Raw genomic sequence first — 15783 nt, 5'->3', positions numbered from 1 at the left:
ACAGAGAAACGCAGGAAAAACAGAGAACTTACCTGGCTGCAATGATGGTATCGCGCGACACTGATGATGGTGTCGTGCGACACTTGTTTTCCTCGTACCGAATTGCAGCAGACCAATCCGAATTTCTGGTTTGACTCCGGTTTCATGATTTCCTAATTTTTTTTTTTTTTTTTTTTTTTTTTTTTTTTATGAATAGTAGCAAGTGACAAGCGACACCGAAAGTGGTGTCGCTCGACACTAACATCTGCTTCACCTGAGACACGAAAAGAAAAACGAAAATCAACTGAAACAAAAAGACTTATGTACAGACTCACCAGTGGATTGCCTTCCACCAAGCGCTTGTTTAAAGTCATTAGCTTGACTATGGATAGACTATGCATCTGGTGGATCAGACAGTGGCAAAGAATGCCTATGTGAAAGTCGTCTCATCCATGGTGGTGTATAAGCGTTGTGGGCATGAGGTCGTCCAAGGAATGCAGGAATAACACCAGGGTGAGATCTGTGTTTGTGTGGCCTCAATCTATTCCCTGCAATATCATCAATAGAAAAACCAAGTGTTCTACGATAATCTCGTAGCTTGCGTCGTGAGACAGAGCCTGCATCCTTTGAATCAGTTCCAATGATATCACGAGAATTAGGCTTAGGCTCAAGAGGTGCGTACCTTTGCTTTGGTGGAGATGGATGGAGTGCAATGTTTGGAGCTTCCTGATCAACAGCAGTCACTGGTTCTGTAGACGTTTTCGTCAACTCAGATTGATCTCTCACCATCTCAGCATCAAACACGTTCTGATCTCCAACTATCACTTCAGGTATTGCAGTGACTTGGAATGTCTGACCATCTATGGTGGGATCCTTCAGCTTCTCCATCTTGAAAGTCATGATGGTATCTCCCAGGTGGAGATCAAGGTTACCATGCTTGACATCAATCACCGCTCCAGCTGTAGCTAAAAACGATCTTCCCAGGATAAGAGGATCTTTGGGTTCCTCTCCATATTGCAGAACCACGAAATCTGTAGGAATTATGCAATCACCAACTTTGATTGGAACATCTTCCAAGACACCTTTTGGGATTCTTTTAGACCGATCTGCTAGGATCAAAGAGATCTTAGTTGGCTTGAAGTCAGTCATCCCAAGGCTAACAGCTACAGAGTGTGGCATGAGGTTAACACTCGAACCAAGATCACACAGCGATCTCTTGAACCTCTCTAAGAAGATAGAACAGTCCAAAACAAAGCTTCCTGGGTCCGAGAGTTTCTCTGGAATCTTATTCTGAATCACAGTACTGACCTGTTCATTGATCATCATCACTCCTTCCTCATGACTCAGATTATTATTCACCATTCTCTTCACATAGTGTCTGAGAGTAGGAGCAATCTTCACAGCATCAACCAAAGGAATCTCAATCACAAGTTTCTCCATCAAAGTCTTGCATCTGGCATCATCTATCTCCTGCTTGGACTTCCTAGGACTCCTTGGGTAAGGAACCTTAGGTTTGTAAACCTTTTCCTCAGCAGATTTCGAACTTTGAGCAATATCAGCTTTGCTCTGCAATTGGTGACGCGCGACACTGGTTGTGGTGTCGCTCGACACCGGCTCTGCAACTTCGAAATTTTCTTCAGATTCGTCCAACTCCACGATTCCATCCTCAGAAACACCCTTTTTCAGCACAGGAGTCAACTTTTTACTACTTCTTAACGAGATGGCACTGCAGTAATGCCTAGGATTGGTATCAGTCTTCCCAGGAAGGAATCCTTCTTGCCTTTTTACAGACTCTGCAGTCTGAGCAACCTGAGTATCAAGCTTCTTGACATGAGTGTTCAGAACTTCAATTTTTCCATTCAGATCCAGATATAGAGCATCAATCTTCCCATTGAAATCCACAGTCATCTTCTGCTGACCTTCCAAAATCTGTTCCAGCATAGACTTCACCTCATTATCTGGAGTTTGAGTAGGAAGAGAACCATAGTTCCTTGAAAACTTGTTGTTGGAGTAGGATGTCTGGTACTGAGGTTTGGAGCTGTAACCAGAAGAGTTCTGATTACCTGTGAAGGTACTCCTCTGATTATTTCCATTGTAATTCGTGTTCCCTTGCCCAGAACCAAATCTCTGACCCTGAAATCCAGCTCCATTGATGAAGTTAACATCCTCTTCCTCAAAAGCTTCATCTGGTCCGAAATTCTGAACTCCTGCAGGGTATCTGACAGATTTCTTACCCACAAGAAGACTATGCACAGAGTCAAGCTTAGCCTTCACCTCAGCAATTTGCGATCCATCCATGTTCCCAGCCTGCTTCCTTCGTTGATAGTCTGCATTCTTGGTACTATTGCTAGATGCCAAGTTTTCGATGAGCTCAACAGCTTCGTCTGGGTATCTGGTGTTGAAGTTTCCATTGCTCGCTGCATCAAGAGCCATCTGATACCTCCAATCAACACCTCTGAAGAAAATACCCAACAGCTGAACATCACTGAAACCATGATGAGGGCAATCTCGCTGGTACGACTTGAATCTCACCCAAGCAGCTTTGAACGCTTCAGTTGGTTCTTGAGAAAAAGTTGAAATTTTCGTCCTCAACTCCTCAGATCTAGCATCATCGAAGAAGTTGTGCAGGAAAGCATTCCTGGTCTCTTCCCAAGTAGTGAGTGATCCTGGCTCCAACTGCTTCAACCAGTTAGCTGCTTCTCCAGCAAGAGAGTAAGGAAACAGCTTGCAGAGGAAGAAATCATTGGACACTCCATTGTATTTGATGCTGGTGACCAAGTCCTCAAACCTCTCGATGTGATCCATAGGGTGCTCATGAGAGTGGCCATGGAAAGGATGCTGACCCACAAGAGTGTAATACACAGGCTTGAGCTCAAAATCATTCCTCTGAAACGCAGGAGCGCGAATCGCAGACCGATTTGCATAGAATTGCTCAGGCCTGTTGTAGTCACCCAGCGTCCTGATGATGTTACCCTGTCCATCAAGTCGCTGGCCTCTCTCATTGCACACATGACCCTCTTGGTCTCTCCAGACTCCAGCATCATCACGAATCAATGCCAATGCGTTCTCCATCTTTGCTAGTTTCTGAGACAAAGAGAAAGAACAATGTAAGTAACAAAGCAAAAATAAAATAAAGAAAAACAACGGGTGTCGCGCGACACCAATGCTGGTGTCGCTCGACACTAAAAAAAAACTTAGTCGAAACTCAAAAACTAGGTTTAATGGCGAAATCAAGTCCCCGGCAACGGCGCCAAAACTTGATCTGCTCAAAGTTTTATCCCTAAGCTACTCTGCAAGAGCACAGATGTGCAGTTGTAGTATGTAGGGGTCGAACCACAGAGACAAGAGATCACTCAATAAACCTTATAGAGATTGAATTACGCTAAGCAGAAATATTGTAAATAAATAGCAATGCAACAGAATTAGACTAAGCAGCAATAAAAACGGTTTGTAAGATTCAGATGAATGGAGATTAGGCTTAGGGAGTTTCTCAGGAAATCAATGCATGCAGAACAATCGATAAATCAGGGTTCAGGTTTAAGCACGGTTCTTGAACTCGAATCACAGAATTATAATTAACCAACTTCCGTTGTGAGAATTATCTAAGTTAAAATCCTAGAATTCCAAATTCCTTTGCAAACCCTAAAGATTTAAACCAGCTTTAATGCTCAAGTTCGATATGTTCACAAAGTATCTAAACCAAATTCCTTTGCGAATAGCTACTTTGCTCACCCTAGGTTCTTTCCAGTTATTCAATTACACTTCCGTGTCAATTAAGCAACTTAAGATCTAAGTGCTAGGTGGCCAGTCCAGAATTAGCTTTAAGAACAACCTATGGTGAAGAACTAAATAGATTATGAACCCTAACTAACCAATCAATCTAACATCCAATGAAATCCTTTATGAGAACTCTAAACCTAACAAGCAAACTACTCAGACATGGAGATTGAAGCAATAAGCATCAATGAATAGATTGCAGAAAACAGTAAATAGATAAATAAACAGGGGTTCGAAATCTTCTCTCTCTCCGGAACAGAGTTTCAGACTTGTCTCCCCAAAAACTCTCAAAAACAAAAACTCTCTCTAAGAAAATCTAAGGTTCGATATATGGTGGCTAAAAACCCTATTTATAACTTAAAAATACGTTTTGGGCTTCCTTGTAATTATTGGAGACTTTTGGGCCCAACTCCTTCTTCAAATAGGAGACAAAATCGCCTTTTCCTTATTTCTGCAACAAGTGTCGCGCGTCACTCTCCATGGTGTCGAGCGTCACTAAAGCACAAAATCCATACTTGACAAATTTGATTCTGATTAAGCTCCAAAGTGCTCCAAAGTCTCCAGTTAAGCTCCAAACGTACCTATGACCTGAAAAGACTCCAAAAGACTCGAAAGACACTAAAAAGACTCTATAAATAAGACTTATACCATGGTTAAAAACCATAAAAATCATGATATATCAAAAACTTATTTGTTCTTCTTCCTCCTCTGTCTGGTCGTATTCCTCACTTTTTCTTTCAGTATTCTCATTCAATTTTGATTCTAGGGTTTACAATTTCTCAATTGATTTGGGGGTTTTGTTGATTTACAGTTTTCTACTACATTGCATGATTCATATTTCGTTTCTATCTGCATGCATGATTATAATTTCGCTCATAGCCACATGAATGATTCTGGGTTTTATAATTTTGATTCTGGGTTTGCTAATTTCGATTCTGGGTTTGCTAATTTTGATTCTGAGTTCTGCACCTTCCTAATTGCTTTGGGCTATTGTTTATAGTAATTTCGTGATTCTGGGTTTGCTAATTTTGATTCTGGGCATGATTAAATGAGTTTGTGTTCAAAGATTTACAAGTTGTGTGATGTTTTTAAAAGATTATGCTGTTGTTGTTTGGTCAAAGAGTTTAATATGGTTTTTTACTACTGAATGAACAGATTTAAAAAACAAGTTATCGACAGGTGTTGGTAAACTAGATATTGAACTTTTTTTTCTTAGCAAAAGAGAGTTCATTACAAGGATAGCATAACGTAAGTTTGATGCATAATTGAAAGTAAGAAATAAAAATCAAACAGACATGTTAAATCAAGTAACACAAGTTACAATTAATTAGTCAAATTAAAAGACACTATAGTTTGTTTATCTTCACTACCTTTCGCCCAAAGAAAAAGAAAAATGTATTCTACCAACTTTGACCAGTTGGTGTCGTTATGATTGGACATTGATGATAATGTATTTTGGTCGCATATTTCTGAGTTCTGCACCTTTCTAATTGCTTTGGGCTATTGTTTTATAGTAATTTGGTGATTCTTGGGTTTGCTAATTTTGATTTTGGGCATGATTAAATGAGCTAGTCTTTACAGATTTACAAGTTGTGTGATGTTTTTAAATGATTATGCTGTTGTTGTTTGGTCAAAGAGTTTAATATGGTTTTTTACTACTGAATGAACAGATTTAAAAAACAATAGTCATCGACAAGTGTTGGTAGTGGAGTTGTATTAAGGTTCACTTTTGGTTGTTGAGTTCGCTACCAAAATTTGGGATACTGCTGGTTAATAGAGGTAAGATTACCCTTTGTCTCTTGTTTTATTTTTTTTAATTTTCCACCTTGAATTCAATCCTTTTGAGGAAAAGGTTTTAAAATTTGTTTCTCTGTGCTTAAGTGAAATTCATGCTTTTCTGTGTTTTAAGCATAAGCGATCATATTAAAATTCCTATTTGATGATATATGTTTGAATAAAATGATGGACTTTGATAAACCTAAATGTTGGACAATTAAGCCAATATGATGCATTAGTATCACTTCATATCGAGCTTACTTGAGGTTTACTATAGTTTTCAACTGCTTAACTAGTCTACTTTCAACTCATGTATTATTTAAAATTTGTGTACGTGTGAAGGAGAAGTTGATGTGCGATCGATCATATTGTTCCAGCTCTTCAATAGAAATGATACGTAGGAGTGATTTAGAAAATTTTGAAAGTGAACAATGATGGGTATGATCACAATAGCTTGTTGATTTTTTAGCATTTGATCACAATAGCTTTTTTTTTTATCATAATGGAACGATGAGATGTACGTTATTTTTAGCATTTGATCACAATAGCTTATTGATTTCACCATGTAAAGCAAGCAATTGATTCTAATGACAATTATTGTCATATATATTTGTAGGTATGGACGAGGAACTTCCGAAACTGCTTTTCGAGCCTGGTTTTGTGAATGATATTGACAAGATCAACAATCGATGCATTCTTAACACAATGGACCCCGTTAAGAAAGCACTTCCAGTCGAATACAAAAGAGTTCTGCTAGACCCTGTCTTTGGACCTGTTTTGTCGATTATCGAGAATGACATGGGATATTCAGGGCGACTAATCCATAGCTTTCTGTGTAAGGAGCTCATCACCGACAAGAAACACGAGCTATGGTTCGTGTTTGTGGGGAGACCTCTTCGATTTTCTCTGCAAGAATTTCATGCGATTACTGGACTTAACACGGAAGACGATAAGACTTGTGATTTCAGTGATTGGGTTGATGATGGCGGGTTCTGGAGTAAGTTTTTGAGAAGCAAAATGTGGAATTACTTTGTCTAACATAGAAAATGAGTATCTTGGGCGTGTCAACAAATGGATGCGTGAAGACAGGTTGCGGTTAGTGTACTTGTATGTTATTGCTTCTCTGGTAATGGAAAGAGCAAGACCATTAAGATCCCAAAAGAATATATCATTCTTGCTATGGATCTGGAGAAGCTACGGAAGTACCCATGGGGACGTGTAGCGTTTGATTTTCTAGTGCAGAGTATCAAGAAAGTTCGTGTGAAGTTGATGCAATTTACAGGCTATGCACTGAATGGCTTCTCAATAGCTTTTCAAATCTGGATCATGGAGGCAATTCCCTCGGATATATGCTGTCTTCAAGATTGGACGATGTGATCGCTGGTGTTGCTATATCTTTTAACTATATAATGTCGTTTTTATTAAAAAAAACTGGAACTCCATCCAGAGGGTATTGAACCCAGGTCTGAGAGAAGGAATGAACAAAGGGGGAACCAGTAGAGCTGTTATAGAAATCAAGGATTTCTTCCTTGCAATATCTTTTAACTATATAATGTCGTTTTTATTAAAAAAAACTGGAGAACCCAGGTCTGAGAGAAGGAATGAACAAAGGGGGAACCAGTAGAGCTGTTATAGAAATCAGGAATTGCTTTCTCGCAATATCTTTTAACTATATAATATCGTTTTTATTAAAAAAAACTGGAACTCCGTCCAGGGAGTGTCGAACCCAGGTCTGAGAATAGGAGTGATCAAAGGGGAAACCAATAGAGCTGTTATAGAAATCAAGAATTGGTCCCTAGCAAAATGTTTTAATGTGTTTCATTTTTTTTTCTTAAAAAATCTCTGAAATCCCATACGACTTGTTGTGCCTGAAATTCATCACATATCGTACAGAGCATCTCTAAACTAAGTTAAACCTCCAGTTTGGCACTTAAACTTGAAAACCAGTACAGAAATTGTCTTTCATAAAGTGAAAATAAATAAGAAAACCAAATAAGCAAAACGAATAACAATTAAAAAGAGATAGAGAAGAGCCTATATTGGCATGTCACATGTCCCTCTCTTATGTCCTTCGATACCACAGCGACTGCACTTGTGCTTATTAGACCGTTGTGATCCTTGGGACGCTCGTATCTTGTCTTCCACACTTTTGTATCCTCGTTTTTTCCTGCGTTCAGCTGCTCGTCGCGATTCCGGTTCTACAACGTTGGCATGTTCAACATGATCAGGGACACACCAATCATCCTCAGGACCTGCAATTGGATTAATGCATTCCTCATCAGCTGTTCTCCATGCCTCAGTAGTGTAATAATGATCGGTGAGAGTGTGTATCTGCTGGTTCACAGAAAACGCTGCTTTAATTGCATGCCGACACGGAATTTTAAGCAAGTCGTACTTGCCACATGAACAAGTTCTTCTGCCCAAATCAACAAGACAGTCATATTTGTCACCTCTGACCAAAAATCGATCCTGGCTAACTGGGTAAACAATGAATGTTTTACCCTTATCAATCCTTCTCTCGATCTTCGTCTCAACCTCAACTGTTAGAGGAACCTGATGCTTTGAGCTAAGTTTTTTACGCTCATAAAACCAATTGGTTAACATTTCTCTGATGCTGTCGAGTAGAGGAATAACTGGGTACTCTCTATGAGTTAGCAATTTATTATTTATCGACTCAGCTGGGTTAGTGGTTCTAACATCGTACCTAAATCCGGGGAATTTGCATCGTGCCCATTTCTCAACTCCAGCGTCCTGAAGATACTTCCCAACATCTGGACTATTAGAACAAATGGCAGCAAACTTGGTATCAAAAGCAGAAACTCTGTACTCTTTAGAAGCCTTCGCAATCAAACCAATCAAACCCTGTGTCTTGAAAAATGTTATCACATTATTCAGCAAGTGGTAGATACAGATACCATGGCTAGATTGTGGGTACACTTTCTCAAGTGCTTTAATTACGGAAACATTTCTATCTGACAAAAAAGCCAAACGCACCTCATCCGTAATGACAACTTTTAGTTGCCTCATAAACCACTCCCAAGACAGGTCGTTCTCTGAATCGACAACCCCAAATGCGATCGGATATAAGTTCGAGTTGCCATCTAATGCTGTAGCAACGAGCAAAACTCCTTTATATTTGTTTTTCAAAAATGTCCCATCCACAACAATCACCCTGCGAATAGCTTTGTAAGAACCTCGTACTGATTGACCGAAAGAGAGAAACAGAAACTTGAAACGTCCAGTAATGTCAGTTTCATACTGCGTATGGGTCCCTGGATTCGCTTCTTTCAGCATGTGCAAATATTTAGGAATTTTGGCATAGCTTTTCATGGGAATGCCTCGAACAATACTAATCGCATACTCACGTGCTTCCCAAGCATTGTCGTAAGAGATGTCACATCCATGCTCTGTACGAATAAAATGAATTATTTCTCTGGGGCTAGGCCCTGCATTAGCATCCTCAAACTTATTCTTAATCAGATTACCAATAGTTTTTGCTGAAGCTGTCCTACCGACTACGTCTTTATTAGAAGGAGCGCATGTATGTTGAGCGACATACTTATTGATTCTGAAATACTCTGACCCCTCAAGACACTGTGCACAAACATGCCAGTTGCATGACTTCTCTTTGCAGCGGATACACCACACACGTTTGGTTGATTCCAGTACGTTGTAGTCAAAATTATACTTCATCGCAGAAATTTCAAAAGAAGCCTTCAACTCTGTTTTGCTTCTAAAAATTTGATCCTTCTTTACGACATCAAGCAAGTTAAGCCGAATGTTCTGCTCGCCGTCAACTTTTTTGTCAACCATAACGGGTTCATCAAACTCTTCCTCCACTTTATGGCCAATGCCTCTAATATCATCATCGCCTGACTTCACAACCTGATCGTTTTTCATACAGCTTGAATCAGAGGCTTTCTTCATCAATTCGATGTTAATCGGAATCTCAGGATGTCCAGCGTACGCGGTGAATGTCACACACAGATTTACCGAGGTTTTATTCCTAGAGTACCCAACAAAATTTTTGAGCTGATGATCATTAGCGATACTCACTGGTGGAGAGCCTGCAGTATCAATCAAATCACTAGATAGATAACTAAACTCAGCTTTGTGATCGACTACTCCATAGTCTTCTAGAACCATTGTTTCTAACTCTGCGAGAGTCGTATTTGATTCAACAGCAACTAACCTAGCTCATTTTTCTGCATCAGCCACAAAAACGCACTTCTTATCTGTCCCTGCTTTCCATGAACCACAAGTCACATAGATATGTAGCATGTTTGAAGCAGAAAATATGTAATTTTAGGAAAAATCTGCTTGATCAATGTGAAAGAAGAAGAAGAGAACGATGACAGCCAAAAAAGAAAAAAAAAACGTCAAAACTGATAAAAAAATGTTGAAAATTAAAAAAAAAAAAAAGATTTTCGAAATATTTAAGATCTGGAAGTTAACTAATTTTCATAGATTTTCTCAGATTTTGGTAGAAGATGTATTCTACGTTAATGTAGAATGCAGTCTAACAGGTAGAAGATGCATTCTATGTTAATGTAGAATGAAGTCTAACATGTAGAAGATGCATTCTACGTTAATGTAGAATGACGTCTAACAGATAGAAGAACCGTTCTACAATAACGTAGAATCTGGTCTAACAGGTAGAAAATGTATTCTACTAACATGTAGAATATAGTCTATCTAGTAGAAGTTATAATCTATCAATCGGTAGAATATATAAAAACCTATAGAAAACGACTTCTACAAGCTGGTAGAATATGTGAAGAACTATAAAAATGGGATTTTACGTGGACGTATAACATAGAACATGCATTCTACCAAGCGTAGAACGAATTTTAATAATATAGTAAAAATATTTTTTTTTCCATAAATAATAAACGAAAATATTTTTAATTTCTTTTTAGATATTTTTGAAAATTTTAAAATATAATTTCAAATTTATATTTAATTATAACTGCCATAACTAATTTAAAATAACAATTATATTAAAAAATGACAAAAAAATAGAAAATATTAAGGAGACAAATTCTAATTCAATCAGCATTATAAAATCAATTTTCCCTATTAATAAAATCATCAGTTCACAATATAGCTATACAACTAACAAAGAATTGCTGCCGATCTTAATAGAATCGAATCGAATTAAGCAGGAAATTCCAACTAGGTTAAAGTCGTCGAGAGAGTCCGAAGATATCCTAATAGGGCTAGGGTTTAATTGTTAATTAATAGGTCTCGCTTTTGCTATTTTTTTATTCGGGTTCTCTGTCTCTCTCACCGATTCAGGTTTGTCGACTCTCTCAAATCGTTTTCTTTTTCTCGTGTTCCCTTTTTTTCTTCACTATTTGGTTGAACTTTTTCTCTGTAATCTTAATTTCTGCTGCCTTTGGTTGACAAGTAAAACGAGCATATAGAGAATAGGTTTATCTTTCATCTTTTTTTTTTTATCGACAGTAAAGGTTTTCTCATAAGTTTCTTTTCTCTTTGGAAACTGATGCTTAATTTCTCTATGGCTGCTTAGGCTAGTCATGTAATTTTCTTCCATAGTTGGCAGATTTGTTTTGTTTGTCAGATTTGTGAGTTTTCAATATATTTTATATTTTTCTGCTGGCTTTTTCAATGTATAATATTGGTTTTATAATTATGTGAAGCATTGCCTGTTTCTTGCAATTGGTGGGAGTTTACAATTTAACTGACATGTTTCTGAGAAGGTTTTCTTTTGCTGCAAGTGACAAAGCTTAAGAATAGAATATGGAGGATCAAAAGCAGATGAGTTTCACGTTTGAGATAGATAACTTCTCCGAGAAGGAAACTGTGATATCATCTCCACAATTCTCAAGTGGCGGCTGCGAATGGTAAAGAAGAAGATTATATGTATATTATGTTTGTTATTTTATTATGATTAATCGTCTACATTCAACAAAATATCTAGTGTTTGTATATAATCGCTTCTTTCAGGTTTGTCAAAGTCTATCCCAATGGACTTGGTATTAAAGATCACTTGTCTCTGTACCTCTTCGTTGCGAATTCTGAATCATTGCGACTTGGATGGAAAAGGCGAGCTAGTTATTCATTAGTTCTGTTGAATCAATCAAGCAAAGAGATTCACAGAACATTTGGTAATTAACTTATCTTCCATGTACATATATATGATTGATGAATAAGAAAACTTAAATTAATCATTCTGTTTTTGTCTTACAGAATCGTCGTGCAGCTTGTTCTGCGCTCAGGTACCAGGATGGGGTAGGGCAAAGGCTGTGCCTCTTAAAAAGCTTCAAGAAAAAGGGTTATTGGAGAAGAACAAACTTATCGTTAAAGTCCAACTAAAAGTAATTGAAGTTGTTGATGAAGCACAAGTAACTGGGAAGGAGACAATGGATATTCGTGGTTTCCAAGTTCTTTATTCCCAGGTATAAGTGTATAACTAACTATTATGAAGATACTTCTTATTGATGTTTTATTTTTTTAATTATAAGAAGATTCATGTTGATAGGCTTTTTCAGTAAGTTGGATTTTCGAGGAACACCCTGACATTGCAGTGAATTTCAAACCAAAAAGCCAATTGGTGAAGACAACATACATGAATATACTCCTTGGTCTTATCGATACACTGAACAAGCCTCCACATAGCTTATCCGAGACTGAGCTAAGCAATGCTCAGAGCGTGTTGATCGATTTAACTGAAGCAGGCTTCAAGCTAGACTGGTTGAAAACAAAGCTTGACAAGGTTTCCTTGGAGAGGAAGAAAACAAATGCTGATCGTACTCAAGTCCAAGAACTCGAGGAACATATCAAGAAACTCAAAGCTGAACTGAACAAGGAGAAGGTCAAAGTTTTGTCCTTGAAGCAGACCGTGTCGGATATCATAGAGCTGAACAAGAAGCGGAAATTAAACCCTCAATAATTTTCTAGAAAATTTCGGTATTTTTTTCTAATTTGAAGCAGGAGGTCAAATCTAGTTGATGTCAAAACTTCATATCTCGGGATCCAGTGCCGTGAATGAACGGAAATTTGGGATTAAAATCTTTGTTAGATGAACAATATTCTCTGAAGATGTCTTCTATTCACTGCATGAGTCTTAATGAAGACTCTTCTTTTTTATTTTCAACAGAAATAACTTTATCTTCATTATGGAAAAGAACAAAGGACACGAAATAAATTATCATGACACAAGCTAGTTATTAAAGACTCCAAATCCCAAATTTGTGATTATAAAACTTTCTAACCTTCTAAACATTCTATAACACTCTTCACACAATGGTACAAATCAACAGAGAAACTACAGTAATTGTAAACTTGTAATCCGAATGAAGTAATAGTAGTATTCTTTTTCTTTTCATTTTTTTCTGTAATAGTAGCTTTCTTCTAAAGATATACAATCATTATACATCTAAATCTTGCCCTGCAGGTCATAGTACACAGATATCATGATCTGTATGGACTCCATTTCTAGCTGGTTTTCCGATCTGTAAGCAATCAATCGGTGGAACGGTTGGCGAATTGAGCTCTCCAAATGTTTTCCAGCAAAAGGGTTCATACATGTGGTACTGTTGCTGAACTGGTTTTAGCTCTATGCCTGATAATTGCACATCTATGCAAGGGAAACTATCACTGCAAGCAAAATGCACAGGCTTTACGGTGTAAGTGCCTCTTATCTTCTCATAAGTTACTCCTTCCACTGCCACTGCAGAAGTCTGGTTCTTGCATTTGCTGTGGTCACAGTAGAATTGATCGATCACTATTGGAAGCTGAACTTCTGTTAGTTGAATGTTTGAGAAAACTATTCCTTTCACTGATCCTACACCTCCCTGCATTCCCATTTCAATAATAATAAATAAATAAATCATCTTCAACACATTCAAGGTAATGGAGATTTAGACACATTCAGAGATTTCTTGTTTACCTGCCAGGTCTTGATCCGGACACCGGTCATTGTGTTGTGCATAACTACATCTCGGACTGTAATGTTAGAGACACATGCCTTGGTACTGTCTTTACCAAGGCTCCCGATGCTGATTCCATGTCCTGGTCCACAATTCACACCGTGAACATACACATTGGAGCAACCTGTTTGAATAGAAATGCAATCATCTCCTGCAAAACAGAGGAATCAATCAGCAAAACAGAGGAATCAACCATCTTATACAATCGTCGAGTAAGTGTGTTTGTAACTTTGTACCGCAAGCTAGTGTGCTGCTATAAATCAAGACATCTCTGGTGTTCTGAAGATGAATCCCATCTGTGTTTGGACTGTCTCCGGGAGAAGAAACGTTCACGTCATGAACTAACACCTGGACGCAGTTATCAAACTTGAGGTGACATTGAGGACTGTTCTGAATGGTTATTCCGGTCACTGTCACGTCTATACTTCCATAGAACCGTAGCGCCTGCACCACAAAAAAAACAAGGTAAATTAAAATATTTCACCGTGTAGTAAAAAAAAAGTAGAGACTACACTTGAATTTGTTTCTCACCGTTGGTTTAATGCTTGGCATTCCATTAAGCTCACTTCTTATCTGCCATGTGAAGTCAAAACAGAGAAACAGAGTTTTGTGTTAGAAGATTCTTGTGTGGATTTGAAGAAGACGATGATGATAATGATGATTTTTACCGGCATTGGAGGACGTTCTTGAACAGAATTGTTTAAAGGGACAATGAGCTTGAAGTCGTCGTCGATAGGATAATTAAAAGGGTAGTCTTGTTGCCACCAAACAGTGCCTCTTCCATCAATAACACCTTTCCCTTGTATTGTTATTGCTTTAAGCTTCGTGAACTCAATCCACCACATTAGCCCTCTTCCCCATGTTTCAGAATCCGTAGGAGCTACAATCATTCCATCCAGCTGCAACCAGATTCAAAAGGCTCAGAATCTATCAATTAAAAGGTACATTTTTATAAGTTTTGAGGATCAATTTCTCACCTGGAATACGATGTTTGGTTGACAATAAGGACCCGAGAAGGAAATTGGGCCAACGAGGAAGATATAGTCAGACGGTATGATCATTGTTGATGCCTCAACTTTGCAAGCAGATGCCCACGCCGATTCAAACGCCTGCAGATATTGTTAAAGATTTTATTTAATCACCATTTTGTTATTTTTTTTCTCAGAGAAAACTAAATTATTGTAGCTTTTTTTTCACTTCTCTATACTCATTTGTTTGCTTTTTGGGGAATTTAAAATGTTGTGAGGAAAAGAGAGAGGAAAAAAAAAACAGTTAGTTTACTTTTACAGGTAAAGAGAAAGCTTTTTTTGTTTAGCTCTGTTTCTTGTTCTGTCTCGTGTTACCTTCTCAACTGTAATTCACATTCTATTTTTTTTTCCTTTCCATCAAAACAATTCCAATGAAAGCGAAGATTAAATTCTTGATTTAATCAAGAATCACTAAATTGCATTTTGTAATGGATAATGAAATCTTTTGTGTCCTCTGTACCTCAGTGTCATCAGTCATGCCATCACCTTTAGCGCCAAAATCAAGCACATTGAATTCTTGAGAGCCCTCAAGTGGTTGCAGCGGAAGAGGAGATGGTGGTGGCGGTTGGACTTGTGGTGGTTGTGGCAAGACAGGTGAGCCGGATTTTGGCGGCGAAGTTTTCAGCTTAGGTTTTTGTTTTGGTTTTGGTTTTGACTTATAGGAATGACTATTGTTGTGGCTGTTCTCATGGCTTTTTGCTTTCTTGCTGGACAAGGAATCAGACAAGGATGAGGAGGAGGACCTGCTATGGTGGTGTCTCCAATGTCTTCCTTTTCTGGCAATGCAGGTCTCTAGAGTTACAGACCAGACCAGAATTGTCATTAAAATCATCATTGTGATGCTTCTCAGCCTTTGACTCTCTCTTGTTATCATATTTTATTTTATTTTTGTGGTGGTTTGAGATAAAAGAAGGAGAGGAAGAGACTTTGGTTTATTTGTTCTTGTTAGGGATTGAATAAAGAGAATAAGAGTTTTTGGAGTTTATATAAGGAGTCTGTCCAAGAATATAGAAGGACTCACGGGAGTCCAACATGGAATTTCATGATGTAGTTAAGAAAGCACTGTTTTTTTACTAAATTTTAAAGTCTAAGCTTCTTTTTTCAACTATACTACATATTTATCCATATAAGACTATAATGTGTCCGTTGGTTGCTGTTTTAATTATGAACATTATTAGGTTCTGATTGGTAACATGTGAAATGGTAGAATGAAATAATTTGCAAACTTGTTTTTCCGCTTAATTATTTTTCTTTTGTATTTTTATAAG

The 15783-nt window shown here is 37.8% G+C and overlaps 4 protein-coding genes and 1 non-coding gene across 5 annotated transcripts; 2 read left to right on the top strand and 3 right to left on the bottom strand.

The window, feature by feature from the left end:
- Positions 1-372: 372 nt before the first annotated feature.
- Positions 373-3051, bottom strand: LOC112087861. Its single transcript, XM_024157939.1, has 2 exons — positions 2842-3051; positions 373-2655 (listed from the first exon to the last, which is right to left on the bottom strand). The coding sequence occupies exons 1-2, from the start codon at positions 3049-3051 to the stop codon at positions 373-375; spliced, it is 2493 nt and encodes an 830-aa protein (XP_024013707.1).
- Positions 2468-2574, top strand: LOC112082404. Its single transcript, XR_002897076.1, has one exon. It is a non-coding gene; the product is annotated as a small nucleolar RNA R71 (small nucleolar RNA).
- A 4515-nt stretch (positions 3052-7566) lies between the features above and the next one.
- On the bottom strand, positions 7567-9678 carry LOC112087860. The gene has a single exon (XM_024157936.1). It carries the CDS (start codon positions 9676-9678, stop codon positions 7567-7569), a length of 2112 nt encoding a protein of 703 aa, XP_024013704.1.
- A 1617-nt stretch (positions 9679-11295) lies between these two features.
- Positions 11296-12448, top strand: LOC18010213 (MATH domain and coiled-coil domain-containing protein At2g42470). The gene is made up of 4 exons (XM_024157931.1): positions 11296-11399; positions 11503-11663; positions 11746-11954; positions 12038-12448. Exons 1-4 carry the CDS (start codon positions 11296-11298, stop codon positions 12446-12448), a joined length of 885 nt encoding a protein of 294 aa, XP_024013699.1.
- A 274-nt stretch (positions 12449-12722) lies between these two features.
- On the bottom strand, positions 12723-15389 carry LOC18010217 (polygalacturonase At1g48100). The gene is made up of 7 exons (XM_006392084.2): positions 14976-15389; positions 14465-14596; positions 14156-14386; positions 14019-14060; positions 13724-13931; positions 13448-13638; positions 12723-13352 (listed from the first exon to the last, which is right to left on the bottom strand). The coding sequence occupies exons 1-7, from the start codon at positions 15387-15389 to the stop codon at positions 12954-12956; spliced, it is 1617 nt and encodes a 538-aa protein (XP_006392146.1). The 3' UTR covers positions 12723-12953.
- Between the last annotated feature and the right edge of the window lie 394 nt (positions 15390-15783).

This window comes from Eutrema salsugineum, unplaced genomic scaffold (genome assembly GCF_000478725.1).
Source record: "Eutrema salsugineum unplaced genomic scaffold, Eutsalg1_0 scaffold_8, whole genome shotgun sequence".
Lineage (NCBI taxonomy): Eukaryota > Viridiplantae > Streptophyta > Magnoliopsida > Brassicales > Brassicaceae > Eutrema > Eutrema salsugineum.
This window is presented reverse-complemented; position numbering and strand designations above follow the sequence as displayed.

What these genes read in the sequence shown, in the direction of transcription:
- LOC18010213 (XM_024157931.1), top strand. Translation starts at nt 11,296, where the DNA reads ATGGAGGATCAAAAGCAGATGAGTTTCACGTTTGAGATAGATAACTTC. An exon ending in TCAAGTGGCGGCTGCGAATG is followed by an intron (nt 11,400 to 11,502) that starts GTAAAGAAGAAG and finishes CGCTTCTTTCAG; the next exon opens with GTTTGTCAAAGTCTATCCCA. An exon ending in AGAGATTCACAGAACATTTG is followed by an intron (nt 11,664 to 11,745) that starts GTAATTAACTTA and finishes TTTGTCTTACAG; the next exon opens with AATCGTCGTGCAGCTTGTTC.
- LOC18010217 (XM_006392084.2), bottom strand. Translation starts at nt 15,389, where the DNA reads ATGATAACAAGAGAGAGTCAAAGGCTGAGAAGCATCACAATGATGATT. An exon ending in AACCAAACATCGTATTCCAG is followed by an intron (nt 14,387 to 14,464) that starts GTGAGAAATTGA and finishes ATCTGGTTGCAG; the next exon opens with CTGGATGGAATGATTGTAGC. An exon ending in TGCCAAGCATTAAACCAACG is followed by an intron (nt 13,932 to 14,018) that starts GTGAGAAACAAA and finishes TTTGTGGTGCAG; the next exon opens with GCGCTACGGTTCTATGGAAG.
- LOC112087860 (XM_024157936.1), bottom strand. Translation starts at nt 9,678, where the DNA reads ATGGTTCTAGAAGACTATGGAGTAGTCGATCACAAAGCTGAGTTTAGT.
- LOC112087861 (XM_024157939.1), bottom strand. Translation starts at nt 3,051, where the DNA reads ATGGAGAACGCATTGGCATTGATTCGTGATGATGCTGGAGTCTGGAGA. An exon ending in ATGATTTTGAGCTCAAGCCT is followed by an intron (nt 2,656 to 2,841) that starts GTGTATTACACT and finishes TGGTTGAAGCAG; the next exon opens with TTGGAGCCAGGATCACTCAC.